The 21,746-nt window shown below is 36.4% G+C and overlaps 1 protein-coding gene across 1 annotated transcript; it reads left to right on the top strand.

Moving 5' to 3' along the window:
• The first annotated feature begins 16,900 nt into the window (after positions 1 to 16,900).
• Positions 16,901 to 18,523, top strand: Ferd3l (Fer3 like bHLH transcription factor). Its single transcript, XM_046463653.2, has one exon. It carries the CDS (start codon positions 17,567 to 17,569, stop codon positions 18,071 to 18,073), a length of 507 nt encoding a protein of 168 aa, XP_046319609.1. The 5' UTR covers positions 16,901 to 17,566; the 3' UTR covers positions 18,074 to 18,523.
• The last annotated feature ends 3,223 nt before the right edge of the window (positions 18,524 to 21,746 follow it).

The raw sequence follows: 21,746 nt of genomic DNA, 5'->3' as shown, positions 1-21,746 counted from the left end.
CTTTTCCTAGTTTTAGAGCCTTCCATTACTTAAACCAATTTCATTTCTCAATTCTGCCTTATATAAATGATTGTCTTTTATAAATTAAAATATTGCTTAGAGCTCAAAAATATTTTATGTGTTTAAGGTACCCTAAATATAGGGCTTTATATCACTTTTCTTTATTATGTGAATCTTTTTATTATATTTAGCATTATTTTAATCTATAGAATTTTTATTAGGATTAGCACTTTAACTATAAAAACTCTATTCATCTTTTAACTTTCATGCTTAAGCATTCAGTAAATTGAGGGCAATAAAATGATTAAAAAATAAAATAAATTATCATCTTCATGACTATATTAGTTATCAACAAAGGAAAAATGATAATAGATTGATGCATGTGTATTTGCCTTTTACAAATATTCTCAGCAAACTGAGTTTTATGATGAAGAAAATATATTACATTGCTATAATTTTAGATTTGAGTTGGATTTGATTTAAATTATTATTATAGAAAAACAACTGATTTTTCTTTTCAGTCTAAAATCATTGCTTCCCTATATATTTTGTTTGTTTGTTTTTATTTTTGTTTTTCCTACACAGTTTTTGCTTTGATAATCAAGCAAATCTGGTCAAAGTGACCAGATTATGTATTACAGTTAGACAAAAACAAATCCTTCAAGTCTTGCTTTATCTACTAAGGATGGATCAATTGTTGGAAACTTTAAAATTCATTTAACCAGTTTTTTCTATAATCTTAAAAGTATAAGTTTTATATCTAATTTTCTCTGAAGTCTCCAACGAATAGATCATCTTATAATTTTACCTTGTCATGAAAAAGAAATCAATCATATGATTCCTAGCACATTCTCCAAGAGAGTCAGAGATCAAGTAGCTTATGATAAGTATAATTCTGTAAAGTAGAACCTCAAATGGAGGTTTTGGACTGATGATAATCAAACCAGTATGGAGATAATGGTCCCAAAATCCACTTCAAAGTCAGTTAGAGAATAGCAGATCAAATCCAGGGAATAGAATCATAAATCCAAGTAGGAGTAGCATACTAAACTGTGAAGCCTGAGGAATAGGGGGAAAGACTGAGACTACATCCATATGTGGAATAAAATCAAGTAGATGGAAGACTCTAGAGCAATTCGATTCCTCTTAGACACTGTGGGTGAGGTAATCTTACTTTTTAAGAATCTTTAAGCCACTGATGTGTGGGTGAGTGAGTGTGGCCATAAAGGAAAGAGCAAAATAAGCCCAAAATAGGATGTTAGAAATGCCCAGCGGAATACATTGAAAAAGGTCTTCCTCTAGGAAGGAGACAACAAGAGAGTATGTCAAACCACTTTGTCAAATAAGGTGACTGATATGACATTACTGTAAACTTGGATGGAGCATGGGAAAATTTGTTCTAAAAATTAGAATCTTCTTTTGGTATAGAGCAATACTTGTGAGAGTGTTCCTGAAGGACACCATCTTTCAAGACACACAGAGATAAAGACAGTAATGGCTCCTCCATGATAATAATTTTCTCTATCCATGATACAAACCAATATGGAGCTTCTGTAATCCTCAAATGATAGCTATAAGAAGCCACAAAGAGGCTAAAGACAGTGGTGGAATACCCAGAAAATCCCGTCCAAGTGTTGGAGAGTCAAAAAGCAGGAAAATGGTTAGGGAAGCTTTCACTTCAAAGCTGTTAGTTCTGATACAGCCAGCATTTTAAAGCTTAAGTAAATCACTTAAATTTAGAAGAGATAATATAGGACAGAAATAAATCTTAATGATACCCTTGGCGTCATTACTTAAAGTTATTTAATAAAAACATCTAGTGAACCCACTGCAATATTCTTCACTGAAGAAAAAGATAAGCACAGTATATACATGTGTGGAAATGTCACGGTGAAGACTATTAATTTTGCAATTAATACGATTGAATAATTACAGTTTTAAAAAGTATCTAAAGAAAATGCAAATAAAAGCTGAGCACGGTCGCATAAGCCTTTAATACCAGTGGCTTGAGGCAGGAGGATTGCAAGTTCAAAGCCACCCTCAGCAATGGCAAGGCGCTAAACAATTCAGTGAGACCCTGTCTCTAAATAAAATACAAAATACAGCTGAGGATGTGGCTCAGTAGTTGAGTGCCCCTGAGTTCAATCCCCAGTACCCCCATCCAAAAAAAAAAAAAGAAGAAAAAGCAAATAAAATTAATGATGTAAATTTCACAGAAGGGCTGTGTAATTTTTGTTTTGGCTTTTTAGTACTGAAGATTGAATCCAGGGGTGCTTTACCGTTGAGCTATATCCCCAGTCTTTTTTTTTTTTTATTTTTATTTTGATACAGGGTCTCACAAAGTTGCTGAGGGTCTCCCTGAATTGCTGAGGCTAGCCTCAAACTTGTGATCTCTGCCTCAGCCTCCCACGTCACTGTGATTACAGGCATGTACCACTGCTCCCAGCCCCATAGAAGAACTTTTTAAATAGTTGAAGAATTCGTGTGGTAGGCTCTGTGCTGATATCAGAAAGATTAACAGGTATTAGTGGGAAGTAGTGTATTTAGTGAATCAAATTCCTGAGCTCAGTTTCTTGAATCCTGACTTGAATCCTGATTTACACATTATGAACTCAACTGTTCGGGGCTTCACTTGAAAAATGGAGAAATTATGGAAACTCTTGTATAAGCTATGGTGTGAAATAAGATAACACAAGTAGTAGGTAATTATCACTTAGTAAGTGAACATTATTATACTAGTCTTGAGAGAGTCCATAGTCTAATGAGAAAGAACATAATTGTCAAGTGTAACTCAGATTATAACTTTCAAATTTTCCTTATTCAATGTCCTCAAATTGGAGAGAGGGTTGAAGGCACTGGGGATTCAGCTGAAAATCAAAGATAAAATTCTGTGCTCGATCATTTAGGAATGAAAGGGGGCAATGTTTATGAAAGATAAAGAGGGAGGTAACAATTGGGCAAGAAAGTCTTCAGATGGTGACACAGATATAACCTGTGACAGGAAAGAAATGGGGAAGAAGAACTGGGCAGGAGAACACAGACTATGCTGCAGACATGACAGTGTCTCAGCAATACAATGGGAGCTATAGTGCAAAGTCTTTCTTTAGAAGAGTCGCACATTGGGCAAGAGTAGCCAGGTCTTAGTATCATCACCACCAGACCCAGTCATTGACTGGAGACTGCGTTGGAAGATCATGTCCTGGTCTCAGAAGATGCAGTTTCAAGTTGTAGATGCTGCAGTAGAAGGCTGTGAGCTAACAATACTCCTGGGAACTGAACAAACTCTTTCTCGAAGGGTGTGGGTAGGTACACCTTCATGAATACTACAGTTCATTCTTGGTACCACATGATCACCTTTACATGCATTAAACACTGGCTCCTTCAAGGTTCCAGTTGGTCCATCTTTCTGAGCAAATATTTTAAAACGAGAGGTAAATGGAACCAGCTATCACCCCATCACAACAATTCCTCTTGAGGCTACAGTGGTACTTCTTGTCTTCCTTTTCCACTCTACATTCCAATTTTCTGCCACTTCAGCCATTATCTCTACTAGGATAACCATATTATCTAGGTTATCTAGGATAACCATATTCATCTCAGTCAGAATTATGCAAAGGAACTGTAAGACTCCCCCAAATGGATCACCTGAGTTTCATATATTTTCCTCCTACTTCATTCTGCTTAACAGTGCCTGGTGCCTTCTTTTCATGCCTGGTTTTCCCTGGACACAAAACTTAAAGATGTCTACCTGGGACCCATACCTTGTAACTGAATGGTACCTTTGGTGTCTTGGAATATTAGTCAATCGTCTTTGAAACTCAACAACTCTATTAAGCCTTAAACTTGGTTTTTGGGTTTTTTTCTGCTCTGATTTCAACTTCTCATCATTCTTCATTAGGATATCATCTAAACTTATTAACAGCCAGTCAATTCCATTGTTCTTTGCATCCCTCATACTTTTTAAAAAAAAAAAAGACCTGAATTGTTATACCACCAAGTTACCCCCAATGAAACTCTTAGCAAATATACCACCATTTTGTACCAGAGTCTACCTGTGTCCCACATACCACACAGGATGAGGTCCTCATTAGCAGTCATGTGAGGTTTGACCCACTTCCCAAATTTCAATTTAGTATACACCCATAACAACAACATCAGTTCAGGTTCTTCACAAAAGAGATAGTAAGGCCTAAGATTGAGTCAAGAATGCTGTAGGAATTTTGTTTTTGTTTTTGTTTTGCAGGGAGAGGGGAAGGCAGTGGAGGATGGCAACTACTGTGACAGATAAAAGGAGAAAGAAATAATTGACCTGGGAAAGGCTTGAGATCCTAATACTAATCTAATATCTATGAAAGGAAAGAGAGCAGGAATTAGACTGAAAAAAAATCTCAGAAAAAATCTTGGGAGCTTTGGAGAAAATATCATCTGTAGAGAAGTCTGTGTTGGGTAGCAAGGGCCAAAGCCTAGTATTTCCTTTTTGTGGGGCTGTCCAAAAAGTGTCTTGTCTAGCTTTGAATCCTGCATTGTTTCCTTAAGGCAATGCAGAAAAATCAAAATACCTAATTGCAATCATTGAAGCTAAAAGAGAAATCCAAGCTGGGCACTTTCATAGTTACCAGCTGGGAAACTGGAATATTCTAGTCAAGGAAACTGGAAGTAAATAAGTGAAGAAGTAAATATAGATTGTATCATGTTGTTTGTGTGCGGTAGAGAAAAAGCAAGGCAAGAGAGTTAGGGAGTGAAGACAGAGAAAGAAGAGTACTAATTTATTTAGACTGGTTAATAAACCACCCTACAGATCACAGAGTGGCTCTCTGATAAACTGGGATTGCCAAAGGACCTAATTGAGGTAACGGAAACTGTCAAGTACCTATGTAGGTATTTGAGAAAACGTATTGCAGTAAGAGATGGAAAGGTACTCTTTTAGCATAGCTCATGCAGAGTGAAGGAGAAGGAAAATAATGAGATGAGTCCTCACAAGTTTTAGGCAGGAAATGTAGCAACTTGTAAGACAGAGTAATAACTTTTACACTGAGATGGAAAATTACCCAGTGTTTCCATTTGACCATCTAATAAACATGAAACTTAAGACGTTCAAAGCTGATCTCCTGATTTTCGCCCTTCCCCAGATCACCTCATCTTGGGGTCTTTCTCATTATCAGTTGATTGCAACTTTCTTTTCAGTTGCTTAGGCCAAAACCTTGGGATGGTGTTTGACTCCCTTCTTTCTTTCATGCCCTACATATAATCCATCAGCAACTCTTGCTGATTGTTTTTCAGAATATATCCAGAGTGCAACCACTTCACATCACTGCAACCACTACTGAACACGGTTACTAAAATAGCCCCTTCCTTAATAGGTCTCCCTACCTTCTCATTGCCTCTCATAGAATTTATTCTTCACACATTAGCTAGAGGAATTTTTTTTTAATGCTAGTTAACTTTCTAAAAGTTCCAATGAATTCCATCTTAATGGAAAAGCTAAGAAGTCCTTCTTGATACAACCCTGCCCCCATATTACCACATGGATTGAGAACTTTTCTTGTCCCTCACTTCTGTCATGGTAGCCTTTGTGATGTTCCTCCATATCCAAGGTGCTCTCCCACTTTATCTTGTTTGAAATGTCAGTTTTCTTTGAAACCTTCTCACCTGGTGCTTATTGAGAATAGTAACTGTTCCCAACTTTCCAGTGCTCCTCATCCCCCTTATGCTGAAAGTTTTCTTCTATAGCACTTACCACCCACAGCACAATACTGAATTTTAAAAATCATGTTTCCTATCTTGTTTGTTGATGTATACTAAACCATTAGATCAATGTCACAGAGATCCAGCACATCATAAGCATTCAATAAACATTTTAAATTTATTATGCAATAAATTTAGTATATAATAGGATAACTTATCCATATCTGTTATACATTAATACAAGTTGTATGTTGATGTATGATTGATTACATTTTAATTCCACTTTTTTACTAAATAGGAATGTTTTTCAATATATTAACTTAATGCCAAATGAAACTGCCCATATTTCAGGTTTAAAATGGTTTGATTTTGGCAGTTTCATATGCTTCAATTTAATATTAATACTTTCCTTGTATCATAAATGAATAGTATAATAGTAAAAAATTTTGAAAAATTATTAAATTGCAAAATCACACATATAGTATTTAATCTACAAATATACAAAGAACTTATGGCTTTAAGGATGAATGTAAGACCTATAAAATTTATTACAAAGGAAAGTCACCATTAAAAATAATGTGCAAAAATATAGTATAGGAAATGAGAAAAAATGGAAATTATTTGAGGGTAGTAGTTTATAGCATCCTGAGGGATATTTTTTCCTTCACACCTCTCTAATTTTCCACATGTTTTCAAAAAAGTGAAGAATTTGGAGAGGGTTCAATCAACAACTAATGTAAGAACTAATATAGATGAAAATTTGGAAAATAGATTTATCCCAAAGGCTAGTGGAAATGGAATTACTTCATATGAAGAAGAAAAGCTTGAGGCAAAGAAAAATGTAATTTATTTTAAGCAGTTTTTACAAATGACACTTTAAAAAGATGTAAGGGAGCATGTCCGTTTAATCTTTCAAATCATCTTCTAGTGTTTTAAGTACCAGCAGAAATCACATTGGAATTGTATTGTTGCTCACTTATTAATCTGCTTTTGAGAATTAAATTCTGAGTCCCAACTTCCTGTTGCTCTTCCATCCCCTAAGGCCAGGGTCAGCAAACTTCAGTCTGAACAACAAGTTCTGCCTGTACCCATTTAAAGTAAATAAAGTTTTAAATAATAACAGCTATTCCTTTACATATTATAAGGCGTCTTCACACTACAATGGCCGACTTGAGTATTTGTGACAGACTATATAGCCTGAAACACCTAGAATATGTTCCATCTGACCATTTACAGAAAAGGTTTCCAAACCTGCTATAGGTGCTATCCTTGTCTACATGGCTAATTCTAGCTCACCATGACTATCCATATTCCAGGCAGTGGGAAGAAGGACAAAGACCAAATGGAGGGGAGACTACTTCCTTTCCAAAATGTCGACTTGAAGGGCACATATAACTTCGGCTCATATTCTACTGATGGAAGGTAGTGAATCAGAAATGTGCCCACCTTGCAACCACTCTGGAAAGCAGTATGGAGATTCCTCAAATAACTAGGAATGGAATTACCATTTGATGGGGGTATACCACTTCTAGGCATATATCCAAGGGAGTTAAAATCAGCACACTACAGTGACACAGCTACTTAATATTTACAGCAGTTCAATCACAATAGCTAAGCTATGGAACCAACCTAGGTGCCTTTCAACAGATTAATGGATAAAGAAAATGTGGTATATATATACCCAATGAAATATTATTCAGCAACAAAAACAAATGTTTTTAGGACATTTGCTGGTAAATGAATGGATCTGGAGAATATCTAGCTAAGTGAAATAAGCCAATCCCAAAAAACTGAAGGTCTGGTGTTCTCTCTGATAAACAGATGCTAATACACAACAAGGGGTGGGGGAGAATAGAAGTTCAGTCGATTAGAAAAAGGGAACTGAAGGGGTAATAGGAATAGGAAAGATAGTGGAATGAATCTAACATGATTTTCCTATGTACATGTAAGAATACACCATAGTGAATCTCCACATCCTGTACATACACAAGACTGCTATCCTAAGTAGAATAAGATGTACTTCATGTTGGTACAAATAGGTCAAAATATATTCTACTGTCATGTGTAACTAAATAGAACAAATAAATTTTTTTAAAAAAGAAATGTGCCCACCTTAAATATATGTGAATGAATCCATTATTAAAAGGCAAAAAGAGAATATAAAACTGGGGAGCAGTGCACATCCCTCTTAGGCTTACCCATGGCAAAAAGAAGGTGGTGTAGGTGAAAAGGATAAGCCTCTAGAAGCAGCTGTCTACTTCACTGAATCAGGCAAAACCACACTGAGATTTTTGAGCATGAGAAGCACTTCACAAAGTAGAAGTCTGCTTTGTCCAAGAACTGGGCCTAGTTATATGTAATTCACCCACAACCTGATGATATTTTAAGGAGAAGGTCATCAGATTTGGAATTTGTTGTCAGTGATTAGAAAAGCCTTCAATCTCTGCAGTAGCTATGTTAATGTGGTATGTATCTCTCCTCTTGTTAGACTCTACAACACCTCCCATAATTTCAAGGACAGAAGCTACAGATTCAATTGGTTCAGGAGCACATGTACACTCCCTTTCCACTACTTCCTCTACCCCTGCCACACACATGTACACACGAAAACAAGATATGCACTCAACAATTTCATACTCACTTGTATTTTTGACTCCTTACCCTTAGTAAGTCTCCAAATTAGGATTACCATGGATAAGATTATTACATAGGGCAGGGGTCAGCAAACTATGGCCCAAGGGCCAAGGCTAGCTCTCTGCCTTTTTGTTAGTAAAATTTTAGAGACCATAGCCAGGTAAGTAACGTTCTGTCGCTATAACAAATACCTGAGGTAATCAACTTAGAAAAGCAATGGTTTATTTTGGCACATAGTGTTGGAGGTTGGCCCATTGATTGTGGACCAGTGGTGAGGCGGTACTTCCTGGCAGGGAGCACTTGGTGGATCAAAACTGCTCACCCCATGGATAAGGAAGGAAATAGAGAAAGAAGAAGACACCAGAGACTGAAGCTCTTCAAAGATATACCCACAAGTGACCTCAAACCTCCTATCAGGCCCCACCTCTAAAGTTTCCATGGCCTCCAATACAACTAAGCTAGGGACCAAACCTCTAATATGTGGGGGACATTCCAGATCCAAACTATAGCAACAGCCATGCTCATTCATTTACATATTGTCTATGGCTACTTTAGCTCCACAAAAGCAGAATCAAGTAATTGCAAAACAGATAATCTGACCTATAAAACTCAAATTATTTACCATTTCAGCCAATGAAGAGAAATTTACCAGTCATTGAAGTACAACATTCTAGGGAGGCTTTACTTACTTATATTCTGGATTATAATCAGAATAGCAAGATATTATTTGAATGTAAGCAAAAATTTCTTAACTTTAAATATAAAAAAAACCCTCTAGAATTGATTTACCCTCCTTGGTTTTTTACCTGGAGTTTTAAAGGACAGAAAATATGCCCATGTAGCTTAGATATTTTTGTTTTGTTTTGGCTTTTGGGGTATCACTGGGGATCAAACCCAGGGCCTTGTTCATGCTATGCAAATTTTCTACCACTGAGCTATATCCCCAATCCTTAGAAATAATTTAATAAAATAAATAAGTTTAATAAGAAAAGGATGACCTTTCAATAAATGGTGATGTGCCAATTAAATATCTAACAAAAAATTAAATAAATATTTACTACTTTTTCTATTATACATGCAATACAAAAATAATTTCTACAAAATTACTAAAATTTTGTAAAATTAGCTTTCTAAAATGTTATCAGAAAAAAATATTAAAAATAACTTCAAGGAGGGGAGGGGAGGGGAGGGGGGATAGTAGAGGATAGGAAAGGCAGCAGAATACAACAGACACTAGTATGGCAATATGTAAATCAATGGATGTGTAACTGATGTGATTCTGCAATCTGTATATGGGGTAAAAATGGGAGCTCATAACCCACTTGAATCAAATTGTGAAATATGATATATCAAGAACTATGTAATGTTTTGAACAGCCAACAATAAAAAATTAAAAAAAAAATAACTTCAAGATATTGGAATAGATTCAGATTTTTAAACATGACATAAAGAGAGGCAAGGAGTCAAAAATGATTATTTGAACTACAGTAGAAATAGGATTTTTTTTCTCATCAAAAGATATTATCAAAGAACTCATACTTCCTGATTTAAAAATTTACTAGAAATCTGCAATAATCAAAAGAGTTTTGTACTGGTATAAAGACAGACATACAGACCAAAGTCATAAAATAGCACAAGAATAAGTCCTCACATATATGATTAGATAATTTTTGACAAGGGCTCCAAGACTATTCAATAGAGAAAGGACAGACTTTTCAACAAATGGTGCTAGGAAAATTGTATATCCATATTCAAAAACAATGAAGTTGAATCCTTAACCTAACACCATATATAAAAATTAACTCAAAATGCATGATAGGCCTAAATGTAAGACCTAAAATTATAAAACACTTAGAAGACAACATGGAAAAAAACTTTAAAATATGGGATTTGGCAGTAATTTCTTGAATGTGACATATAAAACATAGGCAACCACAATAGAAAAAGTAAACATATTAGACAGTGAAAATTTTTAAATTTTGCATACCCAAAGATGATCAACCGTGTAAAAAGGCAACCTACAAGATGAGAAAAGAACATTGCAAATCATTTAACTAATTAGGGATTGATATACAGAATATATGGAGAATTTCTTTTACATAAGTGTAGAGAAACAATTATTTTTCTGAAAATACTTTTCCTATATGTACCATATTTCAAAGTGTATAATACATAGTCCAAACAATAGAAATCCAATAAAGCTGCTTGGAAAAAAAAGAGAGAAACAAACCAATTCCCAAATGGACAAAGGACTTCACTATTTCTCTAAAGATAAACAAATAGTCAATAAGTACATGAAAAGGTGTTCAATATCTCTGATAATTTAGAAAGTGATAATCAAAACAATGATGAGATGCAAGCTCATACTCATTAGGATGGCTACTATCAAAAACTAGAAACTAACAAGTGTTGTGAAGATGTAATTGGAACCCTTATAAATGTTGGTAGCACATTAAAAAGGTGCAGCTGCTATGAAAAGCAGCACTTTTCCTCAAAAATTAAAAATAGAAGAACAATATTACCAGTAATTTCACTTCTGGGTATATATCCAGAAGCTTTGAGAGCAGAGGGCTCAAAGGGATGGTGAATGCTGTTCAAAACAGCATTATTCACAAGAGTAAAACAAGAAAGTGACTCAAATGTCCATCAGTAAATAAAAAAAATAAGCAAAATATATATGCATAGAGTGGGATATTATTCAGCCTAAAAGAAAGGGAATTCTGATGTATAATGCAGCATGGATCACCCTTGAGAACATTATGCTAAGTGAAGTAAGCCAACAAAAATCAACAAAATAACAAAAATACAAATGTATAATTTCCTTTATATGCAGTACCTATTACCAGATTCAAGTCTATTGCACAATAGGTCAAGTGAGACAAGGAAGACAAATATATTCAAAACACTGACTTTATTTAAATCATCAGCTGAACAAGGAAAAGGACTCTTGTCCAAAGTACATCTTGCTAGGAGACTGATTTAGGGGTGGTTTGTGTGGGAGAGAGGTGATGCAGACTGGTGGGCACATTTTCATGTGTGGAAATTTGTGGCCAAATGATGCACAATCTGACCCTAATCACCTAGTCAGGAGATGCTTTTCAGTTCTGCAAATCTCAAGAACAAAGCTGAATGTTTCCCCACACTATTCTTGTCATTGATTAGCTTGCCTGTGTACAGTTTCTGACATGTTACACAATGACAAGCCAGAGAGGGTGACTGCTCCTAAGTCCCTCTTATGATCATCAAACTCACAGTAATGGAAGAAAACATATTTCCTCTGATTGTTGAAGACAAGGGTCAGGTGAGGTTAAATAGGTAGTTAGAAACAAGATTCAATCTCAATGTTCAACTTCATACCTAAAGGAGTCAAATTCATAGAGTCAGAGAGGAGAATGGTGGTTGTCAGCAGCTGGGGAGGGAAGAGAATGGGGAGTTCTAGTTTGGTGGGTATAGACTTCCCATTTTACAAGATAAGAGTTCTAGCAATGATAGTGGTAATGGTTGTGCAACACTACGAATGTATTTTATACCACTGATACTTAAAAAGTTAAGACAATGTTTTTTAAGAGTACTTTACCACTATACAAATGGGAAAACATTAGAAGTAGATTTTTAACTATACCATAGAGAGAGTGAAAGTGAAAGCCACAGAGTTGTGAGAACATATTTGCAATAAACAAATCTCACAAAGGACTCATAAAAAATCAAAAATTAGAAAAAAAAATTAGCAAAACAATTGAGCAGGCACTTTATACCAAGGAGCCAGAATCTGGTCATCTAATATGAAATGGTACTCAATTTTACTTACCATCAGAGAAATGCAAGTTATAACCTCAATGTGATACTCATACACATCTTGAGCAGAGCTTAAATAAAAGAATAGAAAATGGCAAGTATTGACAAGGATGTGAAGAAATTAGAATTCTAGTACATCATTTGTGACAATGTAAATTATTACAAATATTTTGGAAAATAATTTACCAGTAACCACTAAAGCTGAACATATCTATAAACTGTTCCACTTTGGGGTATGTCCTAAACATGAATGAATAAATATACTCAAATAAAGACATATCCATAAAAATGCTATTTCTAATGCTAATTTCTAATAGCTAAACACTGCCCAGTAGAAGCAATAAGTAATGTTGTATTCACATTCATGAATCCTATCCAATGAGAATGATATGCACTAATCTCATAAATAAAATGTTGAGTGAAAGTATGGAGTATGATTTATTTTTATTTATTTATTTTCATATTATATTAAAATGGGTTGAATTAATCTGTCAGATACTGATATGTTGGGAAGTGATTAGTAAACAGATACAGCCAAAAGATTATGGGTGAAGGCTTCTAGGATGCTTGTAATGTTTCCTGATTTGAGTGCTGGTTATAAAGATGAGCTTACTTTGTGAGATAGTCTCAAACTATCCACATAAGTCATCTGTATTTACATTGACTCAGACTTCAGTAAAGCATACTGTTTCTTGATTTGGGCACTAGCTTCATGGGTATGCTCATTTTATGAAAAATAATTGACCTACATATATTTGATTAGTGAATTTTAAGACATATTTACTGAACTTCAAAAATGTTTAAAATATAAAATGGAAAAATTAAAAATGGATATATTGCTCTATCTCTGAAATCAGCTATGACTATAGATACACATAAAACTGAAATTGAATAGAAAGAGGATATAAGTCCCTTCTCTGTCAGCTGAAGTAATACTTCTTAAGCCATTTTCCCTGCAAAGATCTTAAATACCTACCTATGCCATTTTTTAATCATTTGTCCTAAAAATATATAATGAATCACTCAGCCATAAAAAAGAAGGACAATGACTTTATGACTTTTGCTGATAAATGGATGGATCTTGAGACTGTCATGCTAAGCAAAATAAGCTAATCTCCAAAAAATCAAAGTTCAAATGTTCTCTCTGATATGCCAAGCTAACACATAATAAGATGGGCAGGGGTGAGATTAGAAGTTCAACGGATTAGACAAAGGGCAATTAAGGGAGGGGAGGAGGGATAAAAATAGGAAAGATGGTAGAATGAATCAGACATAACTTTCCTATGTTCATATATGAAAATACCACTGGTGAAATTCCACATCATATACAACCACAAGAATAGTATCCTATTAGAATAAGTTATACTCCATGAATGTATAATATGTCAAAATACACTCTGCTGTCATGTATATCTAAAAAGAACAAATAAAAAAGGAAAAAATAAAAATATATAATGATTCTGAAAGAATGAGGGAAGGAGTATGAAAAGGGGAGGGGAAGGGAGAGCTTTAACAAATTTGAGAGAATTAGAGATTTACTTTATTCACTGAAAACTTTTTTTTTTTTGGTACTGTGAATGAAACTTAGGGGTACCCGACCACTGAGCCACATCCCCAGCCCTATTTTGTATTTTGTTTAGAGACAGGGTCTCACTGAGTTGCTTAGTGCCTCACTGTTGCCGTGACTGGCTTTTAACTCATGATCCTCCTGTCTCAGCCTCTTGAGCCTCTGGGATTACATGTATGTGCCACCATGCCCAGCCCCCACTGAAAACTTAAAATCTCCCTTTCTCTCTGCTTACCCCTCTCCAGTCCTCTTGAGAATTATTGCTCAAATATTCATGGTCACTTGCCTTTTTTTTTTTTTTTTTGCTTCAATTCTAAATTTAAGATACTAGTATACACAAAATGTTTAATGGAGTTGACCAATAGAGAAAAATTAATCATCAAATAAATAAAACTGAACATAATAACAGGTGTGGTGGCACATGCCTCTAAACCTGGCTTCTTGGGAGATTCAGGTAGGAAAAACATGAATTAGTTTAGGGCCAGTTTAGGCAACTTAACAAGACCCAGTTTCAAAATAAAAATTAAAAGGCCGGAATATAGCTCAATGGCAGGGTGACTTGACTGCCTAGCATGCACCAGGTAGTGGATTTGATCCCTAGTACCCCCTCCACCCCACCACAGACATACAGAGAAAGAAAAAGAAAGAAAAAAACATGAATATCACAGTTGTCATTTCCTGATTATTTCCTGATATATACTGAGAAAAATTTGTGGAGAACTTATCAGACTCTGAAAATCTGTATATATGCCACTGAATAATTATAAACTATAGGCCTAGAACCCAGGGGAATTAAGGTTAAATTTAGCTTTTTTTAATTCCTAACTGGGTTTTTAAAAATTGTGTCTCTCTTAATTTTCAAATCTATAAATGAAAATAATGATTCCTTTTAATAGGATCAACTGCTTTGAATTACTTAGCATTTTATAAATTACTGCATGTACTATGCGTGTTTACTATGAAAACAAATGCAAAGAGCTTTTTTAAAATAAAGTATAGGATCCTAACTAAGCAGAGAAACATTATTTTGTTTATTCCTATAATTTATGATTAGAAATAAAAATATTCATTATCATAACTTAGATTTATGCCTTTTTTGCTCTAATTATGGCAGCATGATTAGAAAGATCCTCATAAGATAAACAAATTAAGGTAGCATGAACTTAAATGTTTATCTTGGGTTTTTTTAATTTAAAGTTTTAAATTATTGTTACAAGTATACTTATTAAGACATGTTTTTTAGCATTTCTAATTTTTTAATACTAGTATTTCAACAAAGCTTGAGTGCTGATTTTATTAATTTTGTTATAGTTAAAATATTCATTTCCTTTACTAAAATCATAAGTGATTTTAAAGGAAAAAATTGTCTTCTTAGAGTCTCATTACAGCTTCTGATCCCTATTTTATTAAACTTTACATTTAAGTTCTAGTATGTTTTCCTTCATTAAGTGTCCTAATATATTTTTATTGCAGAACTAGATTCTCACCTGACTCAAGTATACATCCACTTATATAAATAAAATAAAAATAAATCATGGAGAAACACTTAACATGATAAAAAAAAGCCAATTTCAAAATTTGTCCACATATTTAATAACACAGTTAAACAGGGACCAGAAATCATATTACTGCTTGTCAAAACAAAAATAATTTTTTCCACTTACTGGTTCCTTAATTACTGTTTCATTAACCATTTTTATTTTTCAATTTTCCTTTTGTAAGAAATTTAATAAAAATCAAATAGGTGATCATCACAAAGATTTCTTTTTCATTAACATATTTGAAGGAGAAAATTTTCACTTCTTTTCTGTCTGTACAACCACAAAATAAATTGGATAATGAAGAGTAAACACAAGCAGGAGAAGAGAAAATCTATTAAAGGACAAAGATAAAGGAAAAACCTAATCAAGGGTTTACAACAGAAGAAAGATTCAAGGTCATATTGCATTTTTTAAATTAAATTTATTTTAACTGGTACAGAGAAACACAAAAAATGTTCATATTAATAAGTATGATGTCATGTTTCAGTATATATATATATATATATATATATATATATATATATTACAATGTTTAAATCAGGTTAAACACATTATCTTCTGAAACATTTGTCATTTCTTTATGGTACAAAATTTCAAAATATTTTCTTCTAGATTTTTGAAATGTACAGTGCATTACAATTATCTATAGTCACTCTACTGTGCAACAACACACCAGAAATTCTTGCTTTGATTACCCCCTGGGAGACTAGAAAGAAGGAAAAGAATTGTGCTTACTTGTAAGAAAGGGAAGGTTTCTGGGAGCTGTCCAATGTACTGAGTGAACTTCATGGCCACAGTTTACCCCCTTAATAGGGGCTGCTGTCCTCGTTGGTTCTCTCTGAAACTAGGGTGCTTCTGTAATCAGGGTTCAAGCTATTTCTTCTAAGTCACCTTTGATATTATTTTCCAAAGTGTTGCTCTGCCCCGCTTGGCTTTTTAAATATGTTTACAAGGAATAATTAACCATAGCTATTGGCAAACAAAGAAGGGGGGAAAGCCTTTCTTTATTAAAATTAGGGATTTTATGAAACTAGTAAAATTTTATTTTAATCATACTAAATTTAAAATTTTTTCTCAAAAAGAAAATATCTAAAGACAGCCAATAAATTTCCTGAAGCAGAATTCACTAAGGTATAGTTTCCACTCTTAAAACCTACTTGTAGACGGAACCAAACAAATGGATGAAAATAAGCCCAATAAGAGTGTCAGGATTTTTCTTTGTTCACAAGTAAATACTTGATCAGCAATTTAAAAGTCCAAAGACTTCTCAGCAGAGGGGTGAGCTGATCTACCCTTTGGCTTAACCAAAGATAAATCGTACTTTTGAAAGGAGATTGAAGTAGTTTTGTTGGGGGGTGGGGGGGGGGTGGCGGAGGGTTTGCTTTGTCCCCAACGCTGACAATTATACAGCCGGACTAGAGAAAAATTTGCGAACTACCATTTTTCATTTTGTTGTCATGATAACTTTTTCCCTGTAATAAAATATCCACGTGAGTGGAAGATGAGGGTAGGGAAAGGAAAGTCAAGTATCTCAATTGTTAGGCTGATTGCTACAAACAGACATTTAGAAGTCAGGGTTTGTAACCACGCAGCAGAGTTGTTTGAGATGCCCTAGAAGGAAAAAAAAAAAAAAAAAAGAAAGCCGGTTCCAACAGCGACTCTGGGGAATGTGCTCTAGGCCCCCCCTGCCATGCTTACTTAAGCTAATGGAAGGTCTTGCCTTTCAGCAGCCGCTGCACTGGGATACCAGACAAACAGCTCCCCTCGACCCCTGGCAGGAAGGGCCCCTCTTCAGGATGGGCCCCTCTTCAGGACATCATTAAAAGCACATGCACTTGCTTCACATCCATTGGCAGATGGTGGCAAGATTCAGGACTTCTACCCTGACGCCAAGGAGAAACCATCGCGCTGGAAAATACCTTCGCTTTGAAAATCCAAATCGAAATTAAAGAACTACATGAGATAAGGAGCCTGGAGAACATTAGTTGGCTGCGGGGGTGAAGACAGACACAAAAAGCACACAGCAGGTAAGAACTGGGGTTTGTTGCCAAGAAGGAACTGTCCGCGTGGCGCAGCGAAAAGATCTCAGAAGTGGAGGCCTTTCCTTCTGCGCCCTCCAGGCGTACTCAAGCTTGTCTTCCTTCATCAGCTTCCAGAGGAGGGACGTTGTCAGAGTCTCCCCAATCGGGGCGACTAATCCTGTTATCAGCTTGGTAATAAATATTAATGTCCCCCAGCCAGCCGGTGATGGTGTTCCATCAGACCCAAGGCTGTTAAGAAGCCCCATCAGCAGCTTCGCCCCTCTCTGCGAAAAATCGATGAGACGCAGGGCCAAGTTGAAGCGATGGCGGCCTATCCCGAGAGCTGCGTGGACGCCTCTGTGCTGGACTTCGTCGCAGACCTGTCCCTGGCCTCCCCGAGACACCCTCTCCTTTGCGACTTTTCGCCCTGCGTCCCCTTTGGGGACCCGGCACTTGAGCTCCGAGAGGGAAGGCCCAGGAGGCTGGCGCAGTTTGAGGAGGGGACCCCGGAAGAAGAGGATTGCGAAGTAGATGAAGGGGATGGGGACGAAGAGGAGGAGGAAGAGGAGGGACGCGGGAGAGGACCCTCGATACTAGGCCGCCCCAAGAGGAAAAGGGTGATCACCTATGCCCAGCGCCAGGCCGCCAACATCCGCGAGAGAAAGCGGATGTTCAACCTCAATGAAGCCTTTGACCAGCTGCGGAGGAAGGTGCCCACTTTTGCTTACGAGAAGAGGCTGTCTCGGATCGAGACCCTACGCCTGGCCATCGTCTACATCTCCTTCATGACTGAGCTCTTGGAGAGCTGCGAGAAGAAGGAAACCGGCTGAGCCGGGTGGGATGGGGGTCATCTGCCCCCTCCTCCCCTGAGCGCGCGTGGGTCTGGGGTGTTTCAGGACCTAGCAGTGAGTGTCGCTGAAAGGCAAGTAGGGACGCCCCAAGACAGAACGGCTGACCTTCCGAAGATCAGGTTCAGTATTGTAAAATCCCCACAGCCCTCGGGAAGTGTGGCAGCTGTAGAGTTAATATACATGCGGTCGCCCTCAAAGGAATGGAGATTAGGGGCCAGAGGGCTGTTAACTAGGAGTCTGGACTGTGTGAGGCTCAAGCCCAGCATCTTCTGAGGGCTGAGTGGGTGGAAAGTTCACCTTCTCAAACGACAGAGTTCAGAGCTTCTATGGAGTACAATCTTTCCTCCTTTTTTAAATAGAAATAAAAAAAAAATCTTACTTTTTAATTTTTAAATTTTTTTTTTAAAGACTCAAGAGTCGGGGCTGAACCATCCCCTACAGGAGGTCCTGTCTGGCTTGCGCTGGTGGGCACAGAACCACTAGGGGTGCGATGGTGCTGAGTTTTCTGATTAGTCAAGGGGTCTCGACCTCCCATGGGGTGGACAACGTGCAACAAGTGCACCAACCTCTGAGAAAGAATCATTCTCTCTCCTCTCTCCTCTCTCTTCATTCGCCCTTCTCCCTCCGGTCTCCACCTGACTAGGGTGATCGTAGAGAAGCTGCCATTCTGATATTCCCAGAGAGACCTTAGCTCACAGCAAGGCAGCACGTAGCCAGATCACAGTGGCGTTTACTCTGCGCCTTAGCTCGCGTGCAGATCGCCGCATTGGCAGAAACAATAACCTTCTTTGTGACACTTCCGGCCCTGCTTGCGAGAGGTGGGCTGGCGGTACTTCTGGCGCTAAAGCTCGGGACTCTTCTCCACCTGTAGGAGGCCCTGAGCGCGCCCACGCCCTAACCGCCCTTGCGCTTCCAAATTTCGCTGCTCTCAAAGGGCTTGGGTCTTTCTAGGAGCTATGATGCCCGAACGCACTTAAATATCTTCAGCTGTTGGGAAAGGGAATTGCTTTCATTTTAAGGGTCTCCACGGAGGCGAATAGTTAAAGGAGGAGATACATTTTGACACTGCAAAATGCTTGCGATGGAAAAGAGATTGAAGCAGGTTCACTGCTGAGAGGCGCCTCCAGTTGAACCCTTTGTCACTCCACAATTCTTCCTTCTTTGTGATTTGCTAGCACCTGAACTGGGGGTTTTAAGAAAGGAGAGGTTAAGTGAAGAGAGGAACTGGAGCAATGATGCCCCGTTAGCTGTAAATTCACTGCTCCTAAAGAATAAACCCCCAATGGTTTATTCTAGCACTTCTTTTTGTCTTTCATTGCGCATAGGCATATTCAGGTGTGGAAGCACACATAGATAATTCTCTATCACACGTTTAAGATACTTCATATAATAGAATTCGTGTTATGAAGATGCAACATATACGTGTTCTGGAAAATTTGTGAAACAAAAGTTCAAAAAAGAAAATTTGAATCATCCCACACTAAAACACTGTCAGTATTTTCATCTGTTTTCTTCTAGTCAATGTCTCTCCCTCCCGCCCCCCCCTCCGCCCTCCCCCTTGCCCCCTCCATCCGATGTACTGATAGATTCAATGCATTTAACAAATACTGACTTTATTTTCACCTGGCATTATAGAATGAGCACTTTTCCCTTGACTTTATTATTCAAACATGATTTTGATTACCGTATTGTATTGTCATGTGGATGTATCACAACTTAATCCAAATCCTTTACAGTTGGGTAGCTAAGACATTTCCTTTCAAAAAGTACATTAGGCCACAAAAAGTGTTCCTATAAATGCTTCTTCTTCATAATTTTCTAATATTAGATTCCTAGAGCTGAAATCTCTGGGTAAAATGAACATACAGGTTTGTGAACACAAATGGCCAGAATTGCTTTCGCCAGTTCACACTCCATCCAACCAGCACAACAAGGATTTTTCCTGTCCCCCAGCCCCTTTGTCAGTACTTACAGCCCTTGAAACTTTTCCCATTTCTCCTTAACATAGGAACTGGATTAGTTCTGAAATGAGCCCCTTCACCTCCACCCCCCCCCCTTTTTTAACTCTCTCTTTCCACTAGGATTCTTTTCACCTCTGCTATAAACACATCGGAACAAACAGGTAAGAGAAAAAAATATAAACACTAAATTAACCAAACAATAACAAAACCAGGAAATTAATTATTTTCTAATTCTCTATCTCTAGCACTTTCATTGAGAAAAACTGAGATTTGGAAAATGACCTATTTATCTGTTTTATGAAGTAAAATTGTTTGTTTTCCTCTTCTTTCTCTCGACAACGTTTTAGTTACCTAGATGATTATATTCGTATCTTTTAAGATACATTTAAAATTACTCATTTTGATACATGAAACAAAAATAGTTATTTCCCAATCCAAGCAGTATTCTGTTCCCCAACTCCTCATAATCTCTAGTGGCTCCATCAAAACCCTACATTAATTTACCCAGTTGTCTATTCGTTCAATCAAGTATTAACTTTTTATAGATAGTGTGGATGGTTTCAAAATTGAAAAGCCTTCCTTCAAGTTCTTCTGGAAATTAAGCATCATTTTTTGAATATCTGCAAATGTTGAATAAGTAAAAAGATATGGGGATTCAATTCTTGGAGTCCTTAATATTTTGTTGGAAGAACCAGTTTTGAAAATCAGAAATAACACAGAACTAGGTAGACAAGGGACCAAGCATCACTGGGTCCTGAAAAGTAAATGCAGCCATTCATTTTCCTTATTCCTCTTCCTCATATTTCATCTTACTGTTATGATCTGAGTAAGCACATAATATTCCTATAGTGAATGCCTCTTCGGCATAGTAAATAATATCTAATGAACTTCTAAATGGAAAGGTATTACTCTATTATCTTTGTTGTCACTAAAAAACTACATTCACTGTTCTTATAACTGTTAGATTTTACAAATTCTTTGCTTTTTGTAAGTTTTTACAAGTCCCAGAATGTGATATCTTTTAAGTCATTATCATAATCATTCTACCACTAAAATAATTTGAAGCCTAGTAAGGATCAGAAACACAGAGAAATTAATTGATTTTTATTATTTACACCAAATCATCAATAGAAATAGAATGAAATGATCCACATCCCAACATTAAATCTGATGCACCACCATATTTTCACACAACTTTTCTAACCAGTGTTTTGTTTCAGTTCTCCCTATGGTAGGTCCATGTAATCAGTGTGCTTTGTAATAAAAACTTTTTTTTATAATACAGCACATGCTAAGTTAAAATTGGTTGTTGGTTTACTCTTTATAATTGTTTTAGTCAATATTGATGGAAACATCAGTATACATTGACTTTTTAATAATTTCTACCATTTTTTAATCCTAATGGTGTCAGTTACTTTAAAAAATTATAATTGGTTCTTGAAATCTCAAAGTTACTTGAACATTTAGAATCTACATTTTTAGATGTTGCTTGGAGGCAATTTATTCTCTCTCTCTCTCTCTCTCTCTCTCTCTCTCTCTCTCTCTCTCTCTCTTCACTAAAAACTGCCTTTTGGTTTCAAACTAAGTTCCACATAACTCTCAGGTTACTATTAGTATTCAGACATGCAAACCATGAAAAGATATAAATGAAATCATATTTGAAAGGTATAATTAAACTTTTCAAAGAAAGC

Source organism: Marmota monax, unplaced genomic scaffold (assembly GCF_021218885.2).
Source record: "Marmota monax isolate L192 unplaced genomic scaffold, Marmota_monax_Labrador192_F-V1.1 WCK01_AAM20220418_F8-fsc00057, whole genome shotgun sequence".
Classification (NCBI taxonomy): domain Eukaryota; kingdom Metazoa; phylum Chordata; class Mammalia; order Rodentia; family Sciuridae; genus Marmota; species Marmota monax.
The sequence above is the reverse complement of the archived record's forward strand: the minus strand, read 5'-3'. Positions and strand labels throughout refer to the sequence as shown.